General features: G+C 41.4%; 1 protein-coding gene and 1 long non-coding RNA gene across 4 annotated transcripts; both read left to right on the top strand.

The window, feature by feature from the left end:
- The first annotated feature begins 1,488 nt into the window (after window positions 1-1,488).
- LOC124043929 lies at window positions 1,489-5,336 on the top strand. Of its 3 annotated transcripts, XR_006840409.1 has the most exons (4): window positions 1,489-1,804; window positions 4,315-4,468; window positions 4,641-4,715; window positions 5,067-5,336. It is a non-coding gene; the product is annotated as an uncharacterized LOC124043929 (long non-coding RNA). The 3 variants fall into 3 exon arrangements; XR_006840407.1 differs by lacking the exon at window positions 1,489-1,804 and having other exon boundaries at window positions 4,021-4,468; XR_006840408.1 differs by lacking the exons at window positions 1,489-1,804; window positions 5,067-5,336 and adding an exon at window positions 4,875-4,961 and having other exon boundaries at window positions 4,021-4,468.
- A 13,424-nt stretch (window positions 5,337-18,760) lies between these two features.
- On the top strand, window positions 18,761-23,616 carry LOC124043928 (protein ADP-ribosylarginine hydrolase-like). Its single transcript, XM_046363085.1, is given in 5 exon segments — window positions 18,761-18,921; window positions 19,154-19,501; window positions 21,654-21,782; window positions 21,785-22,016; window positions 22,517-23,616. Coding segments are annotated over 5 exon segments (1,221 nt in total). The 5' UTR covers window positions 18,761-18,824; the 3' UTR covers window positions 22,932-23,616.
- Window positions 23,617-27,480: the final 3,864 nt, after the last annotated feature.

The raw sequence follows: 27,480 nt of genomic DNA, 5'->3' as shown, positions 1-27,480 counted from the left end.
AATGTGTCGGCAGAACTGAAAATGTGTGTGTGCGCAAGGAGGCCTACAAACCTGACTCAGTTACACCAGCTCTGTCAGGAGGAATGGGCCAACATTTGTGGGAAGCTTGTGGAAGGCTACCCGACACGTTTGACCTAAGTTAAACAATTTAAAGGCAATGCTACCAAATACTAATTGAGTGTATGTAAACTTCTGACCCACTGGAAATGTGACGAAAGACAAAAGCTGAAATAAATCACTCTACTATTATTCTGATATTTCACATTCTTAAAATAAAGTGGTGATCCTAACTGGCCTAAGACAGGGAAGTTTTACTCAGATTAAATGTCAGGAATTGTGAAAAATATAGTTTAAATGTATTTGGCTAAGGTGTATGTAAACTTCCGACTTCAACTTTAAGTGTGTTTGTCAGAGCTGTGTGTAAGTTGACTATGCAAACAATTTGGGATTTCCAACACATTAATGTGTCTTATGAAAATCTATCATAAGAGCTGAGAAGCTGCATAATATGGTCATAACACTGTCATGACCAATATATTTACCATATCTTTACAGCTGTTTTGACAAATTGCATTATTTTATAGCTGGTTATGACCCCTACTTTTAAGAGTGTCAAACCCTCATTTATTCAAATGTGTTATTCCCCTGCCAAAAAGTTTCCTTTTAATTGAAAGTTTGTTTCTTAAATCGTTTGTTGTAGTAATTACATTGAGTCATTTTTTAAATCATGTCTGAAATAACTTGTAGAAAATACACTTTGGCACTGTCAAGAAGAATTATGACCATCCTGTGTCACTTTACGTGGACTAAGAAAATACACTGAGTATACAAAACATTAAGAATGTCCATGACAGACTGACCAGGTGAAAGCTATGATTCCTTATTGATGTGACTTGTTAAATCCACTTGACAGGTTAAAGAAGGATTTTTAAAGTCTTGACACAATTGAGACATGGATGGTGTGTGTCATTCAGAGGGTGAATGGGCAAAACAAAAGATTTATGTGCCCGTGAATGGGGTATGGTAGTAGGTGCCAGGCATACCGATTTCTGTCAAGAACTGCAACGCTGCTTGATTTTTCATGCTCAACAGGTTCCCGTGTGTATCAAGAATGATCCAGCACCCAAAAGACATCCAGCTAAATTCATACAACTGTGGGAAGCATTGTATCAATTCAACATGGGCCAAGTCAACATGTACATTAGTGTCTAGTTTGAGAAACAGACGCCTCAGAGGGGAGGATCGGTAAACCCTTCATCAGGGTGATGTTTGACATTCACAGCCAAAGGAGGACTACAATTTAGTTGATTTCATGACAGATTTATTATGACATGTCTGTGTTCTTTTCTTTTTTTACAGATCAACAGCTGATCTAGAGTCCTACCACAACCATTTGTTGATGTACACTAGCCAGCATTCTTCCTTTTCACCACCAGTCTGATGCCAGAACACTGCTGGCAGCACTGGCAGAACGCAGATGGAACCAACTTTTCAAGTCTGCCCCACCCACATGTTCGCACTCACACATTGGCCAAACACAGTGTCTTTTAAATTAATATTTCCTGAATTGCTTACATTCTCTCCCCTTGCCTCCTTTTCAAAACCTATTGGAGAAGAGGGTCCGAGGAGAGTGACCCTGGACCTTCTACAATACGATTGAGAAGTAGGCAAGGATGTGGGATGCAAGAACATTTTTGTCAATTCTTATAAAAAAGGAACTTCTAAGTGTATATGCAATGTGATACATTGTTTTTCACACTTTCAAACACTACATTTATATTTTCCAACAGGACTATACATTTGGGTGAGTAGCCTCGTTTCATTGCCAAAAATAAAATGAAACTATCTAGTGTTCAGCGAAATAACTACACAATGTCAAATACAGGTATCCTATTCAAATAATTAACATCCAATAACATTAATCGTTACTCTCTCGCGGGAATTCCACTAACGGTCCATATGTAGCCAATTGTAGCTGCTGCTCATTCCATTTGCTCGAATATGGATAAATGGTTAGTACGGCCCGTGTCCACAGAGACACATACCAGCTCCACTAGTAGTACTGCTACTACCAGCAGTAATACACTTGCACCTGTCGACGACACAAGTTGTTCTGCTTGCACGAGCACATCCAATGCTAGCATCAGTAATTCTACATTTGTTGTTAGCCCAGCTAGCATGGACACAGACAGTTGTGAATCTGTTGCAGCTGAAGAGCTACTGCCCCTTTAACCGGGAAAGCACCAAACATCAGACAGGGACATTGGATCATCGAAGAGGTGCAAATATGATGAGAACTACATTGATTTGGGATTCACCTATATTGGGAGTAGTGCCTTTCCTCAGCCACAGTGTGTTATATGTGCAAAATTACTATCTCACAACTCGATGAAACCTTCACTGTTGCGCAGACATTTAGAAACAAAATATGGCAATTTGAAAAATAAGCCACAGGAGTTTTTTGAGCGAGAAATAAGACGACTTTCCAGTAGTAAGACATGTATAAAAGCAACAGATATCATTAGTAAGAAGGGGCTTGAAGCATCTTATATGATGAGCTACCGAACGGCTAGGACAGTCAAGCCCCATGCTATTGTGTAGGACTTAATTATTCCTGCTGCCGCTAATATGGCTGGGACAATGCTGGGGGAAAAGGCCAAGAACCTATACAGACAATGCCTTCATCCTTCAACACTGTTTCACAACGTATCAGTGACATGGCAGGAGATGTTTTGAAACAATTACTGCTTCGCATACAAGCCAGTGAATTGGTATACATCTGTTACGTTTATGGGGGTCAATTAAGGAAGACATCCTCTGCTGCAAACCACTGGAAAACAGGACAACAGGAGAGCATATTGTTTAAATACTGGACAGCTTTGTGACTTCACATGAACTTTGGTGGTCAAGATGTGTTGGTATCTGTACTAATGGCGCAACAGCCATGACAGGGAGACATAGTGGAGTGCTATCGGGCTTACAAGAAGTTTCTCCAAGACGCTACTTGGGTACACTGCAGAATCCACCGAGGCTCTTGCTGCCAAGGGAATGACTGACAGCTTGAAAGATGTTTTGGACACTACAGTGAAAATGGTTAACTTTGTTAAAGAAAGGCCCCTGAACTCCTGTATAATCTGCACCATGCAATGATATGGGCAGCGACCATGTAACGCTTTTACAACATACAGAAGTGCACTGGTTATCAAGGGTCAAAGTATTGACACGTTTTTTAAATGTTAATTTCTTGAATTGAGACAAGCTTAAAGTTTGACCGCTTGCCTGATGATGTTTCTCACACGACTGGCCTATCAGGGTGATGTTTTTTTTCTCACCTGAATGATCTGAATCTAGGATTAGAGGGACTTTCCACAACTATATTCAACGTGCGGGACAAAACTGAGGCTATGATTAAGAAGTTGGAGCTCTTCTCTGTCTGCATTAACAAGGGCAACACATAAGTCTTTTCATCATTGTATGATTGTGTGCAAATGAATTCAAGCTTACGGACAATGTCAAATGTGACATAGCGAAGCACCCGAGTGAGTTGGGTGTGCAATTACGCAGGTAATTGAGTCATCCCGAAAAGGATGACTCAAACAACTGGATTCGTTATCTCTTTCATGCCCTGCCTCCAGTCCACTTACCGATATCTGAACAAGAGAGCCTTATTGAAATTTCAACAAGCGGTTCAGTGAAAATGTAATTTAATCAGAAGCCACTGCCAGATTTCTGGATTGGGCTGTGCTCAGAGTATCCTGCTTTGACAAATCGCACTGTTAATACCCTGATGCCCTATGCCCACCACGTACCTATGTGAGAGTGGATTCTCGGCCCTCACTAGCATGAAAACTAAATACAGGTACAGAGCTCTTTAAGAGCGCTTTGTCACTTCCCACGAGCTGGGTTGTGACAAACTCACACTCATTCTTATGTTTAATAAATGTATCGTATAGTGTGTATGTGGCAGGCTTACAATGATGGCAAAAACCAACATTTGAGATTGCGCTGACCCTGGTGCTCGAGGGGGTACGCAGCTGAAGGTTGAATGTTTGAAGGGGTATGGGACTATAAAAAGTTTGGGAACCACTGCTCTAAACCATTGAGGGAGGTGATGCACAACCTTAATTGTTCTGTTGTACTCAGATTGCAAGATCTGTGAGCTTACTAATTGTCCTTGAAATATTTTTAAAAATATTTTATACAATGCATACTGTCAAATTATGTTGGTTTATATATATAGAAGACTATTAAAAAATGCTAAATATTGGGGTGTCTACATACTTAAGACTAAGAAGACATATGGCCACATTTCAGACCCCCAATACAAGATTTTGAGGAAGTGGTTGGAATCTGGTGGTGGGATGCCAAGGAGAAGAACCCAAAGACCCAAGAAGACTTGTACTCCTACGCCCTAGTCCTCCACCAACAACTGAGGAACTTGTGCAATCACAAGTGAGAAGAGGCCTAGGTAAGTAAAAAACTGAAGGCAGGAATTGCATGGAAATTGCATCAGACCTCAGAGTTATAACAAACACTGTAGGAGATGATACCAATACAGTCCATGAATAGTTGTCTTTTTATAATTTCACAGTATCAATATACTAAACCTCCACATTTCTCATTCTTTCCCTCTCCTCTAGCGTTGGGTGAACTTCTGAGACGATGCAGGAGCTCCAGAAACCTCCTCCAGCTCAGCGACCTTGTGAGAAACCCAGGTAACGACCCACATACATACAAACCACTTTACACCAAGTACATTACAATCACATAATTTGAAAGCAGCCGTTCCATTTACTTTTTGCACAACAGAATACTTTGCCCCTCACAGTAACAATTATATTTCTTCTGAATAATCTGTTGGAATACATCTCAAGATTGACAGTAAATGCCCTGATGAATCAAGACCCCTGCTGCTGGACCTCTTTAAAGACCCCTTCTGAATCCTTCACTATCAAGCAACTAGGGCATTGATACTCATTGCACTGCGTAGCCCACAGGCTCGCTGTGATTTTCCTATTTTCCATTCATAACAATGATACAATTTAAATTCAATGTGTTTAATGCAGGCCTGAATCACTTCATTGAATATATCTACTGATTCCTGGACGGCAGTATAGAGTGGTCTAAGGCACTGAATCGCAGTGCTAGCTGTGCAACTAGAGATTCTGAGTCCAGGCTCTGTCGCAGCCGGCCACGACCGGGAGACTCATGGTGCGGAGCACAATTGTCCCGGCATCGTTAGGGAGGTGTGGCTGGCAGGGATGTCCTTGTCCCATCGTGCACTAGCGACTCCTGTGACGGGCCGGGTGCAGTGGACGCTGACACGGTCGCCAGGTGTATGGTGTCCTCTGACAAATTGGTACGGCTGGCTTCCGGGTTAAGTGGGCATTGTGTCAAGAAGCAGTGTGGCTTGATTGTGTTGTGTTTCGGAGGACGCACGGCTCTCGAACGTTGCCTCTCTCGAGTCCGTATGGGAAATGCAGCGAAGAGACAAGACTAACTACCAATTGCATACCACGAAATTTGGGAGAAAAAGTTTTTTTTAATGAAAATGAGGGGGAAGAGCTATGAATGAACAACCAGAGAATCAGCCGGAGAATGGCGGTCAAAGAAAAGTTAAAAAAATTTTTTTTAAATAAAACATGACAAAAAGTATGTTTGAATGACACTGAGGGGTAGCGTTGTTACAGCTAATGCCAGTTTGCCCGAGGCTGATGCTGTGCAGGTGTTTGTACACATGCATATACACACACTCTCATTCATATGCACACATACACGGACACACACTTAAATAGTGCCATATGTAACCGATGTGAAATAGCTCGATAGTTAGCAGTGGTGCGCACTAACAGCGTTTCAATCGGTGATGTCACTCGCTCTGAGACCTTAAAGTAGTTGTTCCACTTGCTCGGCTTTTGTGGAGCGATGGGTAACGATGCTTCGAGGGTGGCGGTTGTCGATGTGTGCAGAAGGTCCCTGGTTCAAGCCCAGGTAGGGTCGAGGAGAGGGACGGAAGCAATACTGTCACACATACATGCACTCAAACATATTCAGTTGGCCTTGCTGTTATGATTTTTTGTTGTCCTCTTCAAAGGGGGAGACACTCTAGATCCAAACTACTACAGACCTATATCTATCCTACCCTGCCTTTCTAAGGTCTTCGAAAGCCAAGTTAATAAACAGATCAACGACAATTTTGAATCCCACCGTACCTTCTCCACTAGGCAATCTGGTTTCCGAGCTGGTCATGGGTGCACCTCAGCCACGCGCAAGGTCCTAAACGATATCATAACCGCCATCGATAAGGACAATACTGTGCAGCTGTATTCATCGACCTGGCCAAGGCTTTCGACTCTGAGAATGTGGTGATTGACATCGGCAGACTCAACAGCCTTGGTTTCTCAAATGATTGCCTCGCCTGGTTCACCAACTACTTCTCAGAGTTCAGTGTGTCAAATCGGAGGGCCTGTTGTCCAGACCTCTTGCAGTCTCTATAGGGGTGCCACAGGGTTCAATTCTCGGGCGACTCTTTTCTCTGTATACATCAATGATGTAGCCCTTGCTGCTGGTGATTCTCTGATCCACCTCTACGCAGATGACACCATTCTGTATACTTCTGGCCCTTCTTTGGACACTGTTTTAACTAACCTCCAGATGAGCTTAAATGCCATACAACTCTGCTTCTGTGGCCTCCAACTGCTCTTACATGCAAGTAAAACTAAATGCATGCTCTTCAACCGATCGCTGCCCACACCTGCCCGCCCGACTAGCATCACTACTCTGAACGGTTCTGACTTAGGTATTTGTAGTTGTCCACATATTCTAGGTGTCTGGTTAGACTGTAAACTCTCCTTCCAGACTCACATTAAGCATTTCTAATCCAAAATTAAATCTAGAATAGGCTTCCTATTTCACAAACAAAGCATCCTTCACTCATGCTGCTAAACATAGTCAGTTTTACGAGGCTATCTACCAATCCTTGACTCTACTCAGCAAATTGGATGCAGTTTATCACAGAGCAGCTCACAGATCACTGCACATAGCCCATCCGTAAATTGCCCATCCGACTACCTCATCCTCCAAACTGTTATTTGATTTATTTTGCTCCTTTGCACCCCAGTAACCCTATATTTGCACTCTCATCTTCTGCACATCTATCACTCCAGTGTTTAATTGCTGTATTGTAATTATTTTGTCACTCTGGCCTATTTATTGCCTTTACCTCCCTTATCCTACCTCATTTGCACACACTGTATAAATACTTTTTCTATTGTATTATGGACTGCATGTTTGTCAATTCCATTTGTAACTCTGTGTTTGTGTCGCTCTGCTTTGCTTTATCTTGGCAAGGTCACAATTGTAAATGAGAACTTCTCAACTAGCCTACCTGGTTAAATAAAGGGGGCATATAAGCAGTCAATGAAATCTCTTGCAAAATTCAATAATTATATTTCTCTAAAACAGGTTATACTGTAGGCTACATAAGCACTGCCGAGTCAGAACATTAGGTGAAATTAAGAGGGGTAAATATACCACATTTTTAGGGTGAGGCACATGGGCTACTGACATCTTACTACACAACTAGTATTACTTTCTTAGTTACAGTATTGTCAGACTCTAGGTGATGTGGGTAAGGCAGAGTCAGGTGCAGGACACAGATGAGTAATAATAGCAATTTAATACTTCCTACTAAGACAGCACACTGTCCGACCTATGCCAGGATGACAAGAGGAGGGTTACGTGTGAGCCCAACAGATCAAACAATTGCGGAAATCAGACGGAACGTACAGACACCCAACTGGACACTGGTTGGGAGTGGGCTCTGTACGTAATGCCCGCTCGATGTCCGTGTCCACCTACCATACCAATGGTGCCACCAGGCAAGAAGCCGGAAGTATGGGAGTGGGATCCGTGGACCGCTCCTCTGTGTCCGGGACAATGCGTCTGCCTTAGCGTTCTGGGAACATGTTCTGTAGGAAATGGTGAAAACAAAACGGGTGAAAAACATGGCCCACCTTGCCTGACGAGGGTTCAGTCTCCTCGCCGCCCGGATATACTCCAGATTGCGGTGGTCAGTCCAAATGAGGAAAGGGTGTTTAGCCCCCTCAAGCCAATGCCTCCACGACTTCAGAGCCTTGACAACAGCCAACAGCTCCCGATCATCCACAACATAATTTCGTTCTGCGGGCTGAGCTACTTCGGGGAAAAAAGCACAAGGGCGGAGCTTTGGTGGCGTACCCAAGTGCTGAGACAGCACAGCTCCTATCCCAGCCTTGGACGAGTCCAACTCTACTATAAATGCCATAGAGGGATCAGGATGAGCCAGCACGGGAACTGAGGTAAACAGAGCCTTCAGGTGACCAGAAGCCCTGTCCGCCCCAGCTGACCACTGCAGTCGCACCGGTCCCCCGTTTAGCAAAGAGGTAATGGGAGCCACCACCTGACCACAGCCCCGGATAAACCTCCGGTAGTAGTTGGCAAACCCTAAGAACCGCTGCATCTCCTTTACCATGGTTGGAGTCGGAGCTGGGGTGATGATGGGGTTGCTGGAAAACCCTGTCTCTCCCATCGCTCCACGGTTTGCAGATGCAGGACGCGGTCCTCCATAGGTAGAGGAGGGCTGTGTGCACCTGCTGACTCCATTTGAAAGGTGCGTGTTTCTGTCAGAGTCTGATGTGGGTAAGGGGGAGTCAGGTACAGGACACAGATGAGTAATAATAGTAACTTTACTCAAGAATAATCTTCCAACAAGGAGAAGGAAAATCCAGAATCACATAAACGAGACAACAAAACCATGATGCTCCAGAGGGTTAAATAGGGAAATAATTCAAACGTAATGGGAACCAGGTGTGTACAATCACGACAAAACAAATGGAAAAAGAAATTTAGATCGTCACCGGCTTTCTAGCCTCGACCGGCGAACGAACAAGTAGAGGCACCAACTTCGGCGGAAGTCGTGACAAGAATACATATCTCCCTAGTATATACATAATTTATGCAGCAGCATACAATACATTTTTGGACTTGCCTTGTGCTGTGCTCACTTGAACAGCATGGCAGTCAAATCAAATAAAATGTATTTCTATGGCCCTTTGTACATCAGCTGATACCTCAAAGTGCTGTACAGAAACCCAGCCTAAAACCCCAAACAGCAAGCAATGCAGGTGTAGAAGCACGGTGGCTAGGAAAAACTCCCTAGAAAGGCCAAAACCTAGGAAGAAACCTAGAGAGGAACCAGGCTATGTGGGGTGGCCAGTCCTCTTCTGGCTGTGCCAGGTGGAGATTATAACAGAACATGGCTAAGATGTTCAAATGTTCATAAATAATAATCACAGGTAGAACAGTTCAAACTGGAGCAGCAGCACAGCAAGGAGTAATCATGCCAGGTAGTCCTGAGGCATGGTCCTAGGGCTCAGGTCCTCAGAGAGAGAGAAAAAAGAAAGAGAGAATTAGAGAGAGCATACTTAAATTCACACAGGACACCGGATAGGACAGCCATCCACTTCCTTATGTCTGAAACACAGGCTTCTACAGAGGGCAATTTTGGGGCTTCACCATGTTTCATTGAAGTGTACAGCTGTCTGTCATCTGCATAGCAGTGAAAGTTAACATAATGTTTTCGAATAACATCCCCAAGAGGTAAAATATATAGTGAAAACAATAGTGGTCCTAAAACGGAACCTTGAGGAACACCTACATTTACAGTTGATTTGTCAGAGGACAAACCATTCACAGAGACAAAATATCTTTCCGACAGATAAGATCTAAACCAGGCCAGAACTTGTCCGTGTAGACCAAGTTGGGTTTCCAATCTTTCCAAAAGAATGTGGTGATCGATGGTATCAAAAACAGCACTAAGGTCTAGGAGCATGAGGACAGATGCAGAGCCTCGGTCTGATGCAATTAAAAGGTAATTTACCACCTTCACAAGTGCAGTCTCAGTGCTATGATGGGGTCTAAAACCAGACTGAAGCATTTCGTATACATTGTTTGTCTTCAGGAAGGCAGTGAGTTGCTGCGCAACAGCCTTTTAAAAATATTTGAGAAGAATGGAAGATTCGATATAGGCCGATATTTTTCAAAATATTTTCTGGGTCAAGGTTTGGCTTTTTCAAGAGAGGCTTTATTACTGCCACTTTTAGTGGGTTTGGTACACATCCAGTGGATAGAGAGCCATTTATTATGATCAACATAGGAGGGACAACTACAGGAAGCAGCTCTTTCAGTAGTTTAGTTGGAATAGGGTCCAGTATGCAGCTTGAAGGTTTAGTGGCCATGATTATTTTCATCATTGTATCAAGTGATATAGTACTAAAACACTTGAGTGTCTCTCTTGATCCTAGGTCCTGGCAGAGTTGTGCAGACTCAGGACAACTGAGCTTTGATGGAATACGCAGATTTAACGAAGAGTCTGTAATTTGCTTTCTAATAATCATGATCTTTTCCTCAAAGAAGTTCATTAATTTATTACTGCTGAAGTGAAAGCCATCCTCTCTTGGGGAATGCTGCTTTTTAGTTAGCTTTGTGACAGTATCAAAAAGGAATTTCGTATTGTTCTTATTAATGTATGCACACATGACTGTAAGTCGCTTTGGATAAAAGCGTCTGCTAAAATATATTACAATATTACAATATTATTTTCAGCAGTAAGGGCTCTTCGATACTGCACGGTACGGTCTTTCCAAGCTAGTCGGAAGACTTCCAGTTTGGTGTGGCGCCATTTCCGTTCCAGTTTTCTGGAAGCTTGCTTCAGAGCTCGGATATTTTCTGTATACCAGGGGGCTAGTTTCTCATGAGCAATCTTTTTAGTTTTTAGTGGTGCAACTGCATCTAGGGTATTGTGCAATGTTAAATTGAGTTCCTCGGTTAGGTGGTTAACTGATTTTTGTCCTCTGACGTCCTTGGGTAGACAGAGAGAGTCTGGAAGGACATCAATGAATCTTTGTGTTGTCTGTGAATTTATAGCATGACTTTTGATGTTCCTTGGTTGGGGTCTGAGCAGATTATTTGTTGCAATTGCAAACGTAATAAAATGGTGGTCCGATAGTCCAGGATTATGAGGAAAAACATTAAGATCCACAACATTTATTCCATGGGACAAAACTAGGTCCAGAGTATGACTGTGACAGTGAGTAGGTCCAGAGACATGTTGGACAAAACCCACTGAGTTGATGATGGCTCCGAAAGCCTTTTGGAGTGTGTCTGTGGACTTTTCCATGTGAATATTAAAGTCACCAAAGATTAGAATATTATCTGCTATGACTACAAGGTTCAATAGGAATTCAGGGAACTCAATGAGGAACGCTGTATATTGCCCAGGAGGCCTGTAAACAGTAGCTATAAAAAGTGATTGAGTAGGCTGCATAGATTATGACTAGAAGCTCAAAAGACGAAAACTTTATTTTTTTTGTAAATTGAAATTTGCCATCGTAAATGTTAGCAACACCTCCTGCTTTGCGGGATGCATGGGGGATATGGTCACTAGTGTAGCCAGGAGGTGAGGCTCATTTAACACAGTAAATTCATCAGGCTTAAGCCATGTTTCAGTCAAGCCAATCACATCAAGAGATTCTGATCAGTGATTAGTTCATTGACTATAATTGCCTTTGAAGTAAGGGATCTAACATTATGCAGCCCTATTTTGAGACGTGAAGTATCATGATCCCTTTCAATAATGACAGGAAGGGAGGAGGTCTTTATCCTAGTGAGATTGCTAAGGCGAACACTGCTATGTTTAGTTTTGCCCAACCTAGGTCGAGGCACAGACACAGTCTTAATGGGGATAGCTGAGCTGACTACACTGACTGTGCTAGTGGCAGACTCCACTATGCTGGCAGGCTGGCTAAAAGCCTGCTGCCTGGCCTGCACCCTATTTCATTGTGGAGCAAGATCCCTGTCGGTGTTTGTAGATAAGATGAGAGCACCCCTCCAGCGAGGGTGGAGTCCGTCAATCCTCAGCAGGTCAGGCTTGGTCCTGTTTGTGGGTGAGTTCCAGAAAGAGGGCAAATTATCGACAAATTCTATCTTTTGGGAGTGGCAGAAAACAGTTTTCAACCAGCGATTGAGTTGTGAGACTGCTGTAGAGCTCATCACTCCCCCTAACTGGGAGGGGGCCAGAGACAATTACTCAATGCCGACATCTTTCTAGCTGATTTACACGCTGTGGGTAATGGAGTCGCCAATGACTAGAGTTTTCAATTTGTCAGAGCTAATGGTGGGAAGCTTCCCGTAACGGGAGGAGTAGAGACAAGAGAAGGCTTGGCCTCTGACTCAGACTTGTTGCTTAATGGGGAAAACTGGTTGAAAGTTTGTCGGCAGAATGAGCGACACCGGTTGAGCATTCCTACAGCATTTCCCTCCAGAAACCGTGAGAAAGTTGTCCGGCTGCGAGGAGATTTATACTAACGTTATTATCTGTACTTACTGGTGGCACAGACGCTGTTACATCCTTTCCTACACTGATATTACCCTTGCCTAACAATTGCGTCTGAAGCTGGGCTTGTAGCACAGCTATCTTCGCCATAAGGCGATTGTTCTCCTGTATATTATGAGTACAGCGACTGTAATTAGAAGGCATCATGTTAATGTTACTACTTAGCGTCGGCTGTTGGAGGTCCTGACGAACAACGTCTAGATAAAGCGTCCGGAGTGAAACAGTTGAATGAAAAAAAAGTTGAGGGAAAAAACAAAAATATAAACGGTAATTAAAAAGTAAAAACCGGAAAGTTGTCAGGTAGCAAAATAAGGTTGGCAACAAAACGCACAGCAACACGTAAACAAGTCTGCTAAGACCAGAAGAGCTGAACAGGAAAAGGTGATCATTAAGATAACTTCCCTTTCTCAGAGGTCCCCAGCTGGCCTCTCGGGGAGAGAAGATGGAACTAATTGAGTTACAAAATAAACTGGATAATATATATAGATTAAAAGCAGAAGGAGCCTTTATTAGGTCTAGGAAAAAATGGATTGAGGAGGGAATTCATCATTTTTCTTTAGACTTGAGGAATTTCACTCTAAAAATAACACTATCCATAATTTAAACATTGATGATGTTATTACAGATGACCAAAAATGAGTCGCTAAATACTGTTGCAATTTTTACAGAAAATTGTATAGCTCTACGTACTGTCAGGAATCCAGATGTTTTTTAACTCACTGAATAATGTTCACTCTATCAGTGATATAGAATCTAAACAGTGTGATGAACCCATCAAAGTTGAAGAGATTATAGAGTCTATCAAACATCTAAAGAACAATACATCCCCAGGTGTTGATGGAATAACATCAGAATTTTACTAATTATTTTCTGAACAAGTAGCTCCCTTCCTATTTGAAGTCTTTAGAAAGTATTAAAACCAATGTTCTCCCTCCTACAATGAGTCAGGGGTTAATAACACTGATACCTAAGCCTAAAAAATAAAAATAAGTGCTGCTCATCGATAACTGGCGTGCAATTTGTCTTCTTAATAATGGCTGCCTTACTACTTGCAAAAATAATTAAAGAAGTCCTGGATGCAATCATAATATAATAATAATAATGCCATTTAGCAGACGCTTTTATCCAAAGCGACTTACAGTCATGTGTGCATACATTCTACGTATGGGTGGTCCCGGGGATCGAACCCACTACCCTGGCGTTACAAGCGCCATGCTCTACCAACTGATGAAACAGTCTGGCTTCATGAGGAACATACATATTTCTAACAATGTCAGACTAGTATTGGACATACTTGACTACTCAGACCTAATAACTGAGGATATTTTCATTTATTTTTAGATTTTTATAAAGCATTTGACACAGTAGAGCATCAGTTTCTCTTCCACTCCCTTGAGAGACTTGGCTTTGGGGATTTTTTTCTATAAGGCTATTAAGACTATTCAAATGGTAACAGCTCCATCACAGCGCTAGCTGTGCCACCAGAGACTCTGGGTTCGCGCCCAGGCTCTGTCGCACCAGGCCGTAACTGGGAGGTCCATGGGGCGACGCACAATTGGCCTAGCGTCGTCCGGGTTAGGGAGGGTCTGGCCGGTAGGCATATCCTTGTCTCATCGCGCACCAGCGACTCCTGTGGCGGGCTGGGTGCAGTGCACGCTAACCAAGGTCGCCAGGTGCACAGTGTTTCCTCCGACACATTGGTGCGGCTGGCTTCCAGGTTGGATGGGCGCTGTGTTAAGAAGCAGTGCGGCTTGGTTGGGTTGTGTTTCGGAGGACGCATGACTTTTGACCTTCGTCTCTCCGGAGCCTGTACGGCAGTTGTAGCGATGAGACAAGATAGTAACTACTAATAATTGGATACTATGAAATTGGGGAGAAAAAAATAAATAAATAAAATGGTAACAGCTCTATCAATTTTAAATATGGCACCTCACCTAGATTTGAGTTAAAGAGAGGAATTAGGCAAGGTTGTCCTATCTCTCCATACCTGTTTTTATTAATCACCCAACTTTTGCAAATTCTTTAAATAATAGCCCCGCAAAAAGATATTTCCATAGCTGGTAAATAAATTATTATAAGCCAGCTGGCTGATGATACTACACTTTTTCTGAAAGACGCTAACAAAATTCCCATATCGAGCAATGTGATTACAATCCTTTTCCAAAGCGTCTGGTCTATATCTTAACATTAATAAATGTGAACTCCTAGCTGTCAAAGATTGTGTGACACCTTCATATTATGGTATTCCAGTAAAAGAAGAACTTAGATGTTTAGGCATAACCATTACAAAGGATCAGAAGTCTAGAGGCTTACTAAATTTGAACCCGCTTATTAAAAAACCCCAGAAGAAGCTAAATCAATGGCTACAGAGGGACTTATCTTTAAAAGGTAGAGTCCTAATAACCAAGGCTGAAGGTATCTCTAGACTAACATATGGCGCTCTATCTTTATATCTTGACATTAAAATAAGCAAGGAGATTGACCAGATGCTTTTCAACTTTCTTTGGAGAAACCGTACCCATTACAATTTCAGTGGGGCGGCAGGGTAGCCTAGTGGTTAGAGCATTGGAAGATTGCAAGTTCAAATCCCCGAGTCGACAAGGTACAAATCTGTCATTCTGCCCCTGAACAGGCAGTTAACCCACTGATCCTAGGCCGTCATTGAAAATAATATTTTTTTCTTAACTGACTTGCCTAGTTAAATAAAGGTAAAATAAATAAATAAAACATTAGGAAAACTGTTGTAATGAACACTTATGAGAATGGTGGACTGAATTTTCTGGACTTTACTACTTTAAATAATACTTTTAAGATCAATTGGATAAAACAATTCCTAAGAAGACCCACTTCTATCTGGAATTTTATTCCTCATGTCTTCTCTAATTTTGGTGGCCTTAACTTCACATGTTGTTTTGCAAATATAATATTGACAAAGTTCCAGTGAAACTTTCTGCTTTTCATCAGCAGGTTTTCTTATCATGGGCCTTAATTTATAAACACAATTTTTCTACACACAGATATTATATATGGAAGAGTCGGGATATAGTGTAAAAAAAATACTTTGTTTTTAGAATATTGGTTACGAAATAATATCACATTGGTGAGCCAACTGGTAAATGCAGAGGATATTTTACTCAGTTATAAGGAATTCTTATCGCTTTACAAGGTCCCTGTAACACCTAAATATTTTGAAATTGTTTTAGATGCCATTCCCTCAGGTGTTGCTATGTTATTCAGGAACGTGTCAAGACCTGACCCTCAGAGCCTACCTCCTATTGACTCATCAGTAGGAAAGATTTGTTTCTCTTTTGGTCCATTCAACAACAGAGTGATACAACATCCTGCTGAAACAAGGTTCATATCTATACCTTATGTCATGCCTTATTGAAATGGATTTATTGATATCTGTTGAAAACAAAATTAAAGAAGTTTCCTTTAAAATTATTCATAAATATTATCCTGCCAACCACTATATGAATAAGTTTAAGGAAAACATCAACTCAAATTGCTCCTTTTGTAATGACCACCCAGAAACAGTGTTGCATCTTTTTTGTCATTGTATGCTTGTAAGAAAACTGTGAAAAGACATCAGTAGGTTTATAATTGAACACATTTATGAAGATTTTACACTATTGTGGACAGATGTACTGTTTGGAATCTTAACATACGATAGAAATAAGCTGAAACATTATGTAATTAATTTCACTATTCTTTTGGCCAAATTTCATATACACAAATGTAAATTTACAAACAGAAAACCAAATGTTCTTACCCTACAAAAATAAATGGAACTTTATTTTAAGACGGTTAAATGCTCTACTAACAAAAAAGCTGTTAGAATTGTAAGTATGCATGTTCCTTAATGTCCTTGTTTAATTGTCATGTGATATTGTACCCCCTAGCTCGATTGTCCATTGTTTGTAATCTATGTATGCTCGTGTTCCCTCAAGTGCTTTTGTTAATAAAAATAAATTTTAAAAAAGTAAATCATTCTGTCTTACAGCCTCTCTCCATTTTGTAGCACTTCTCTCACTGTTTAAAAACAAAAAAAGGACAGGGTAAGGGGGATACCTAGTCATTGTGTCATCACTTCAAGCTATCATGACTCAAAAGCCGCTGTCTACTTCTGAAGATCTCTTAAGCACCGCCCTTAAAACCCGATTAAAATTCATCACAAACCTTCAAACAGGTACGTAATGACGCATTATATAAACTCTTTATAGTGTTTTATTTACATTTTAGAGCCAATAAGTTGATAAGTTGGACAGATCGAGTGAAAAAAGCCATCTCTCCTTCTCACTATCACGCAATAGGTTTAGCTTCCCCACCCGCCATTTTTAAAAAGACATTTACATTACATTACATTTAAGTCATTTAGCAGACGCTCTTATACAGAGCGACTTACAAATTGGTGCATTCACCTTATGACATCCAGTGGAACAGCCACTTTACAATAGTGCATCTAAATATTTTGGGGGGTGAGAAGGATTTTTATCCTATCCTAAGTATTCCTTAAAGAGGTGGGGTTTCAGGTGTCTCCGGAAGGTGGTGATTGACTCCGCTGTCCTGGCGTCGTGAGGGAGTTTGTTCCACCATTGGGGAGCCAGAGCAGCGAACAGTTTTGACTGGGCTGAGCGGGAACTGTACTTCCTCAGTGGTAGGGTGTGTAACAGAAAGAAATAACTTTAGACCATCCCCTCGCCAGGGACCCTCTGCACACAACAACTGACACCCACGAAGCATCGTTACCCATCGCTCCACAAAAGCCGCGTTGCGTGCACCGCTAACTAAGCTAGCCGTTTCACATCCATACATTTGGAATCATGAAAGTCTCGTCATTGATTTTTTTTTGGAATGGGGAGAAATTGTGCTTTACAATGGTATTGATATTACAGTTGATCTGGAAGTATTACGTTTTTTTTGGGCGCTAAAAATAAGGTCAGTTGTACGGACCAGCGCAATGTACATAAATGAGTTAGTTTACAGTTAGACCGGTTGTGAAGAGTTTCTCTGTGATAGATTAGCAGAAATGATTGTGTCTGCAATTGCCTTTGTTAAACCCCAACGAACATGTGCATGGCCAGTATTAGTTTATAACACTAATATAGGTGTATATAACACAAACATTGACAAGTGTTGTCATCAGACCTGGGTTCAAATTCTTGTTTTTCAAGGACTAAAATACCAGTACATTGTGAAATATAAAAAAAGTTGAATATTGGAATTTGTTTGGAAATACATTTGGAAAGTATTGGCATGTGTTTGAAAATACTCGAATATACAGAAAATTGTATTGTAACGACCCTGGGTTTATAAGCACGGATATCGACTCTGCCGCTTGAGCATGCTTTTTCGGCACAAGTGGATAGCGCGTTGGACTTCGGGCTAGAACGCTCTACCTGCTCCCTCCCTGTTTCATTACACTGGTGTCACAAATGATAGGATCTTGCATCCACGACGGTGCGTGTGCTTGGCCGGTGTGCGCGTTCCTGTAAGACATAGAGTCGCTAATTTAACGACGTTGTCGCTATATTTAGCGAGTATTCAGACCCCTCTAGCGACACATTTTTTTTTAAAGCGACTAGCGACAAATCTAGCGACTTTCTGGTGTTATTGGTGACTCTGACGTGAAAGCACGTATCGTTCTTACTCTTCTCAACGAGCAGCGTGTGCTGCCGTGGGCCCCACCCCAGTCCCAAAGCACTCACAGGCGGCCCAGTCCTCGCGCTGCAGTCAGGCAAGAGATTTTCACCCCTTCGCGTCCAGACTGCAAATGAATCGCGCATGCGGGAAGTCGCCGCTGGCTGATCCCGCCCTGCCTTACGTTCTTATTTTACCTGAATTAGGTCCAGACTAGTTACCATAATTCTCACATTGCCATTGACAGTTTTTCTATTGTCTCTCTTTGATCCATTTAGATTGTATACAAAAAGTAAAAAATCTTCATGTTTTGCTGTGACTTGTTGTAGGCTCCTAAGTGGACCATAAGGTTACAAATCAAACCAAATTAATAAAAATAAAATAAAAGACGAAATAACTCCGCCAGAGTTTCTATTTTGGGTCCCAAGCCCGGATAAAGGAGGAGGGTTGGAATTGTGACATTAAAAAATACAAGACTCGATAGAAGAAAGTTAATTTGTCATTCTAAACATATTGAGGGTGTTTTTTACTCACTTTTTGTCTCTCCCACGACGTTATTCCCCTCTCCTACAGCATCCATCACAACTACGTTCACATGGCCAATTATGCAAATTAGGCGATGATGTCATTCAGCAACTTTTAGGACAGCCAATAGCTACTTTCCTTACTGAGGAGTTGGCAACATTGCCAGGAAGTGTTTGTCATTTTTTTAAGGAAGTGCTTTTCATGGCTCGTTTAATTGTTTCCTTGTATGGTGCTGAGCGGGATTGGATTCTACATAATCGAAACTACACAATCCCAGGAAGGGAACCGAACCTCAAGGTCTGCCTATCAACCACCAGCACAAGGTATCAATTTACTGCACTAGCTCGATTTGCATTATGTAAATTCAACAATTCTACACAATACATTCATATCGCTACATTCTGTGACGTTTGTCTTTTATCATTGATGGTTCAGTGACGCTCATTATGGTTGACAGCCTCCTGTCTCGTCTCAACAGCGTTTTTCTGTATTTTATATTAATCGACATTCAATGTCATATTCAATTAGTCAATGATCCAATGGAATATCTTACAGAAGTGATTGAACACCAACCAGATCTCACCATGTCAGACACGGTCCCCCTGGAACAGAGGTACAAGGCCAGCATGGTCCTGAGTGGAGCAGGAGATGCCCTGGGCTACAACCATGGTACCTGGGAATTTGAAAATGATGGAGTGTTAATACATGAGCAAGTTAAGAAGAGAGGAGGTCTAGCGAAGCTGGATGCCATAGACTTCCCTGTTAGTGATGACACCGTCATGCACCTGGCTACAGCTGAGGCTCTGGTCAAGGTGGGGGAAGGAGCATCCCTCCCTGTGCTGTATCGAGCCCTGGTGGAGAAGTACATTGTAAGCATGACAGACATGGCTGGAAGAGGAGCAGGTATGTAACAGTTTATATTCCTTTGAGGTGTTTCATGTTGTGTTAACATGAGAGGCAAATGGTCATATTTCTGCACGGTACACTTAACTTAGATATAATTTTTTATTTTATTTATTTTACTAGGCAAGTCAGTTAAGAACAAATTCTTATTGTCAATGACGGCCTAGGAACAGTGGGTTAACTGCCTTGTTCAGGGGCAGAACGACAGATTTGTACCTTGTCAGCTCGGGGATTTAAACTTGCAACATTTCGGTTACTAGTCCAACGCTCTAACCACTAGGCTACCCTGCTGCCACAAAGTAGGGGACTTGAATGGTTCTGACTGACATTTACACTAAAAATCAATCTGTGACCACCGTAGATCGGAACGGCTTGCATTGAGCAATAGCCCTGCTTCCCACGTACACAGTAGTATTTTGTTATGAGCCTGTGTGACGTATGATGTGACATCTGAAACCACTTTAAGCTGGGATGTCCCTTCTACCATTTCATTCGCTCTTCTGAAGGTCCATCATCTCCTAGCTGAACCCTACCTCACAGGTGAAGCACATGCCTGCGATCGTTACATTATAGTACAGCAGGAGAGTGTGGTTTCATCACGGTATTAGAGTGTTGGACTAGTAACCGGAAGGTTGCAAGTTCAAACCCCCGTGCTGACAAGGTACAAATCTGTCGTTCTGCCCCTGAACAGGCAGTTAACCCACTGTTCCTAGGCCGTCATTGAAAACAAGAATTTGTTCTTAACTGACTTGCCTAGTTAAATAAAGGTAAAATAAATAGACAATATTAGCATGCAATGAAAGGTGCGTTCCTAACGAGTTCTGGAAGCCAATCTAGAGCTCTGTGAGATGTTCACAGATTGGGGTAGATGTTTTGATCAAGAGAGACCTTTAGCAAATTTGCACACTAAACATTTCTGCAAACAAATATTTTAGCATTTACATTTTTTGTCATTTAGCAGACACTCTTATCCAGAGCAACTTGCAAGAGAGTGCAGACATTTTCATATTTTGTTATTTTTTCATACTTGTCCCCTGTGGGAAACTAACCCACGCATTGCAAGCACCATGCTCTACCAACTGAACCACCACAAGTATTTTACAGTTCTAATTAAGGTGAAATCTTAGTCATTTTATAATTTACAGTTTTGTTGAATAGGAAATACAGTTGAAGTCGGAAGTTTACATACACCTTAGCCAAATACATTTAAACTCAGTTTTTCACCATTCCTGACATTTAATCCTAGTAAATATTCCCTGTCTTAGGTCAGTTAGGATCACCACTTTATTTTAAGAATGTGAAATGTCAGAATAATAGTAGAGAGAATTATTTATTTCAGCTTTTATTTCTTCCATCACCTTCCCAGTGGCTCAGAAGTTTGCATACACTCAATTAGTATTTGGTAGCATTTCCTTTAAATTGTTTAACTTGGGTCAAATGTTTCGGGTAGCCTTCCACAAGCTTCCCACAATGAGTAGGGTGAATTTTGGCCCATTTTCCTGACAGAGCTCGTGTAGCTGAGTCAGGTTTGTTGGCCTCCTTGCTCGCACATGCTTTTTCAGTTCTGAAATACATCCACAGGTACACCTCCTATTGACTCTAATGATGTCAATTAGCCTGTCAGAAGCTTCTAAAGCCATGACATCATTTTCTATGCTGTTTGACCGCACAGTCAACTTAGTGTTTGTGAACTTCTGTATTGTGATACAGTGAAATCATCTGTCTGTAAACAATTATTGGAAATATTACTTGTGTCATGCACAAAGTAGATGTCATAGCTGACTTGACAAAACTATAGTTTGTTAACAAGAAATTTGTGGAGTCGTTGAAAAACGAGTTTTAATGACTCCAACCTAAGTGTATGTAGACTTCAACTGTACATCATATAAATATTTCACACTTTCATGATTTTTATCATATTTGTATTGTGCAGTTGAGCATTTGTCCTCCAGTGACCTCAGCAATTTATATATATTTTTTTACCAGAAAGGTGAGATTTTAACATTTATTGGAGTATGCAACATTACTAGTTATTATGGCCCTATCATCAAAAATAATTACTTTGGGGGATTTTGTAGATAACATTTAGTTATATTTAAACCCACATGTTGACCTCCATTCAATTTTTATACTCCCTCTGTCTACGCTGTAGGCCTCACCTGCCTCAACAGTGTTGCAATACACAGACAGAGAACTGATGAGGACATTAAGATTCCCTTCAACAAGAGGGGCGGAGGGTGTGGGGCAGCCATGAGGGCCATGTGTATCGGCCTGCGCTTCCCGACCCTGAGCAGGAGCACCTGCTGATAGCAGTAAGTGTGGAGAGTGGACGTCTGACCCACCACCACCCCACAGGCTACCTGGGAGCCCTGGCTACAGCCCTGTTCACGGCCTACGCAGTGAGGGGCACCCTGCCTGTGAAGGCCTGGGGACACAGACTCATGGAGGTCCTGGACAAAGCCAAGGAGTACGTCAGGCATTCGGGCAATTGTGTGGAGCTGAACATGGAGCACTGGTGAGGCCTTTGTTGTGGTTGGCTGCAGAGGAGGCTGGTGGGCAGAGTGGAATGGTGGGCGGACTGGAACGGTGTCAAACGCATGTTTTCTGTCTTTGATATGTTAGATACCACTCCATTCCAACCATTACAGTACGCTTGTACTCCTATATCTCTGCCCAACAGCCTCCTCTGTTTGACTGTATGCAGGTCACACTTCACACAATGTTCTTGCGCTGCAGGAAATGCAGGTGAACTTCGTGGTTTATGTAAATTCACAGAACTGCACTAACACTCAGTTATAGTAACAGTATTCCACATTTTATGTAGCCTCATTTTGCCAGCTAATAGCCTAACCACCGATCACGCAACATTATTGGCTAAACGATAAATTCCTGTTGCTGCAGAATTATTTTGCAGCAACAATACAGGCCAAATTAACTTCCTACATCTATGGCTGGGTTTACAATGTAGAATGATTTGTAAGTTTCATCTGCTTCTGACTAATCTCATTTTTCCAGGGACTACTTTGGAATTCAGTGGAAGTCCTATTTAGAAAAGAGAGGCATTCTGGATGGAAAGAGCAAACCTCGGTTCCCAGACTCCTACGGAGTGAAGGAGAGGGAGAGTTTCTATAGGGCGGTGAGCTTCAATGGTTGGGGTGGCGCCAGTGGGCATGATGCTCCCATGATAGCTTACGATGCCCTCCTGAGGGCAGGCGACTCCTGGGTTGAGCTGGCCAATCATGGCTTCTTCCATGGCGGGGACAGCGACTCCACGGCCGTGATCGCTGCTGCCTGGTGGGGCGCACTGTTCGGCTTCAGAGGGGTGCCAGAAATCAACTACAAGAGGCTTGAGTACCGTGACAGACTATCCAAACTAGGGGAACAGCTATACAAGCTCAGGGGAAAACCTCTTGGTTCTTTGAAAGTGTGATGCAAATTAAACCAATAGATGGTTAAAGGTGAAATTCATTACATTTCCTGCAGATCTGTAATTTCAGCTACTTAAACTTTTTTTGACACTAATTTTGCATCCCTTGGTTTATAAAAAACATATTTTTAAAGAATATTACTGGATCTGGAAAGATTTATAGAGTATTTATGATCTCAAACTGCAGTCTACCTACTGACTAGGAGATGGAGCCAGAATTTTCCGTATAATAACAAACATTTTCTGTAATGGCAACAGTTTTTATTTATTTCTAGCCTATAATCAAGTCTTCACTAACATACATTGATGCTGCAGTTGTTGCACTATTTTTGTACCATTTTAGCTATGGCAGAGTGTAAAAATGGACTGTTTTACTTCTGATTAGACTGATGCTAAATGAAGTCTACAAGTACAGTGGTGACCAGAGGGTGGCAGTGTAACTTAACAAATCACTCTTGAAACTCTCCTGTCTCGCTCTCTCAATTTATTCAATTTAAGTTCTTTATTGGCATGGAAAACAAAAACGAGTGAAATGGATCATTAACAAAAGTGAAATAATAACAAATTAACAGTAAACATTGCACATGTTCCAAAATAATAAAACATTTTAAATGTCTTATGTCTATATACAACATTTACACGATGTACAAAAGGGAAAATAAATAAACATGGGTTGTATTTAAAATGGTGTTTGTTTTTCACTGGTTGTCCTTCTCTTGTGGCAACGAGATTGTTCTAGCAGTTCTCACATAGGAACTTCATTGGGAGGAAGGATGTTTAATTGGCCACTCTAGGCCCCTTTTAGACCTATTAAGACCATGATCTGTGAACTGTACATGATTCAGACATCTTGGTGTCATTATACTCTATATAGTGTTCTCTTAAATATTGAGTACTGTATGTCTAGATTCTGAAATACAAATGTTCACATTTATTCAACATAAAAAATATGAGTATCAACTAAAACTGATTAAGCTTATTTTTAGACATTGTAATGTAACATTTCCAGAATGGGCTCTCTGGTACTTTTTAATGAAATTACCCATTTCTATACATTTACATTATAGCTCATTAACCAATTACAGCCCCAAGTTAGGATTTCACATTCAGCAAGTCATCAGCATAGGGAGTTCTCTTTGAATCCATTTTCCCATTCATTGTGTTGGTGCTGATTGTAAAATTGACCACACCTTCAATTAGCATAGAGCCCACTGGAAAGGTGATGTACTTGTTGAGTGTATTGTTCCAAACAATATGGTCTTAAAATGAACGGTAAAACTTGACACCTAGTATCATAATATGACACTGTCATGACCCATGTATTTACAGCTGTTGTGACATATATTGCATTTTATAGCTGGTTATGACACCTACATAAGTGTCAAATGTTATTTCCCTGCCTAGAAGTTTCCTTTTGTTTGAAAGTTTGTTTCTTAAATCCTTTGTTGTACTCATAAATTTTTTTATTCATATTTGAAATTACTTGTAGAAAACACACTTTGATACTGTCAAGAAGCAGTATGACCATCCTGTAATAATAATATATGCCATTTAGCAGACGCTTTTATCCAAAGCGACTTACAGTCATGTCACTTGACGTGGAAAAAGAAAATACACTGAGTATACAAAACATTAAGAATGGCCATGACAGACTGACCAGGTGAAAACTATGATTCCTTATTGATGTGACATGTCATTAGACAATTGAGACATGGATTGTGTGTGTCATTCAGAGGGTGAATGCGCAAAACAAAAAATTGAAGTGCCTGTGAATGGGGTATGGTAGTAGGTGCCAGGCGCTCTGGTTTCTGTCAAGAACTGCAACAGTGCTTGTTTTTTCTCGCTCAACAGTTTCCCTTGTGTATCAAGAATGGTCCACCACCCAAAGGACATCCAGCTAACTTACAACTGTGGGAAGCATTGTATCAAGTCAACATGGGCCAAGTCAACATGCACATTAGTGTATAGTTTGAGAAACAGACGCCTCACAAGTCCTCAACTGGCAGCTTCATTAAATAGTACCCACAAAACGCCAGTCTCAACGTCAACAGTGAAGGGGCGACTCCGGGATGCTGGCCTTCTAGGCAGAGTTGCAAATAAAAAGACATATCTCAGACTGGCCAATAAAAAGAAAAGATTAAAATGTGCAAAAGAACACAGACACTTGACAGAGGAACTGTTCCGCAGTAATGCAGGTTTGTTGGCCTGCTTGCTCGCACACACTTTTTCAGTTCTGCCCACAACTTTTCTATAGGACTGAGGTCAGGGCTTTGTGATGGCCACTCCAATACCTTGACTTCGTTGTCCTTAAGCCATTTTACCACAACCTTGGAAGTATGCTTGGGGTCATTGTCCATTTGGAAGATCCATTTGTGGCCAAGCTTTAACTTCCTGACTGATGTCTTGAGATGTTGCTTCAATATATCAACATAATTTTCCTCCCTCATGATGCCATCTATTTTGTGAAGTGCACCAGTCCCTCCTGCAGCAAGCACCCCCACAACATGATGCTGCCACCCCCGTGCTTCACGGTTGGGATGGTGTTCTTTGGCTTGCACGCCTCCCCCTTTTTCCTCCAAACATAATGATAGTCATTATGGCCAAACAGTTCTATTTTTGTTTCGTCAGACCAGAGGACATTTCTCCAAAAAGTACAATCTTTGTCCCCATGTGCAATTGCAAACTGTAGTCTGTCTTTTTTATGGCGATTTTGGAACAGTGGCTTCTTCTTTGCTGAGCGGACTTTCAGGTTATGTCGATATTGGGCTCGTTTCACTGTGGATATAGATATTTTTGTACATGTTTCCTCCAGCATCTTCACAAGGTCCTTTTGCTGTTCTGGGATTGATTTGCACTTTTTACACTGAAGTATGTTCATCTCTACGAGACAGAACGCGTCTCCTTCCTGAGCGGTATGACGGCTGCGTGGTCCCATGGTGTTTATACTTACGTACTATTGTTTATACAGATTAACATGGTACTTTCAGGCATTTGGAAATTGCTCCCAAGGATGAACCAGAGTTGTGGAAGTCTCCCAAAAAAATGTGGAGGTCTTGGCTGATTTCCTTTGATTTTCCCATGGTGTCAAGCAAATAGGGCACTGATTTTGAAGGTAGGCCTTGAAATACATCCACAGGTACACCTCCAATTGACTCAAATGTTGTCAATTAGCCTATCAGAAGCTTCTAAAGCCATGACAATTTTCTGGAATTTTCCAAGCTGTTTAAAGGCACAGTCAACTTAGTGTATGTAAACTGGAATTGTTATACGGTGAATTATCATTGAAATAATCTGTCTGTAAACAATTGTTGGAAAAATTACTTGTGTCATGCACAAAGTAGATGTTCTAACCGACTTGCCAAAACTATAGTGTGTTAACAAGAAATTTGTGGAGTGGTTGAGAAACGAGTTTTAATGACTCCAACCTAAGTGTACGTAAACTTCCGACTTCAAGTGTATTTGCAGTGTATTGTAACCCATCCAATCTCCTTTCTCTAAACCATTGAGGGAGGTAATGCACAACCTTATTTGTTATGTTGTACTCAGATTGCAAGATCTGTCCTTGAAAGTATTTATTTATTTATTGTATAACAATGCATACTCTCAAATTATGTTGGTTTATAACTATAGAAGACTGTATAAATTTTGGAGTGTCTACTCACTAGAGATAAAGAAAACATATGGATACATTCACGGACCTCCAATACAAGATTTTGAGGAAGCGGTTGGAATCTGGTGGCGGGATGCCAAGAAGAAGAACCCTGAAGACTTGGAGTCTACCCCCTATACCTCCACCAACAACTGAGGAACTTGTGCATTCACAAGTGAGAAGAGTAAAAAAAAACTGAAGGCTGGAATCAGATCAGACCTCAGAGTGAGTTATAACAAAGCCTGTAGGGAATGATACCAATGCAGTTGATTTTTTATTATACCTTTATTTAATTAAGCATGTAATTTAAGAACAAATTCTTATTTTCAATGACAGCCTAGGAACAGTGGGTTAACTGCATTGTTCAGGGGCAGAACAACAGTTTTGTACCTTATCAGCTCGGGGGTTTGAACTTGCAACCTTCCGGTTGCTAGTCCAGCGCTCTAACCACTAGGCTACTCTGCCGCCCCGATAGTTGTCTTTTTATAATTTCACAGTATTTCAGTGGAGGCTCCTCGGAGGAGGAAGGAGAGGACCGTCCTCCTCAGTGAAATTTCATAAAAATAGTGAAACACAGAACAAATATTTTCTGGGATGTCAAAATAATTTCAGAATGATTTAAAGCTTCCATCGCATCATCCATTAAAAGTTACATTAAAGAGCGACGTTATTCTGCCCTTGAGTTGCGTTTCCATGCAAAACTAGACAGATAGCTAACAACTAAGTCTTCAATAAAACTCCCAAGGCGTGACTTTTCTTGAATGAATATATTGAAAACGTTTATGTTGTGAAACTGCAAAATACAGAAAAGAATATACTTTAGTGTTCAATTCACACCGACATACTGTAGCTGTACATTAAACATTTGAAGTTGCATAAATACAAGGCACGCGCTAAGGTACC

Source organism: Oncorhynchus gorbuscha, linkage group LG09 (assembly GCF_021184085.1).
Source record: "Oncorhynchus gorbuscha isolate QuinsamMale2020 ecotype Even-year linkage group LG09, OgorEven_v1.0, whole genome shotgun sequence".
In the NCBI taxonomy this organism is placed as follows: domain Eukaryota; kingdom Metazoa; phylum Chordata; class Actinopteri; order Salmoniformes; family Salmonidae; genus Oncorhynchus; species Oncorhynchus gorbuscha.
Note: the sequence above shows the minus strand (reverse complement) of the source record. Positions and strands in the feature narration are given on the sequence as shown.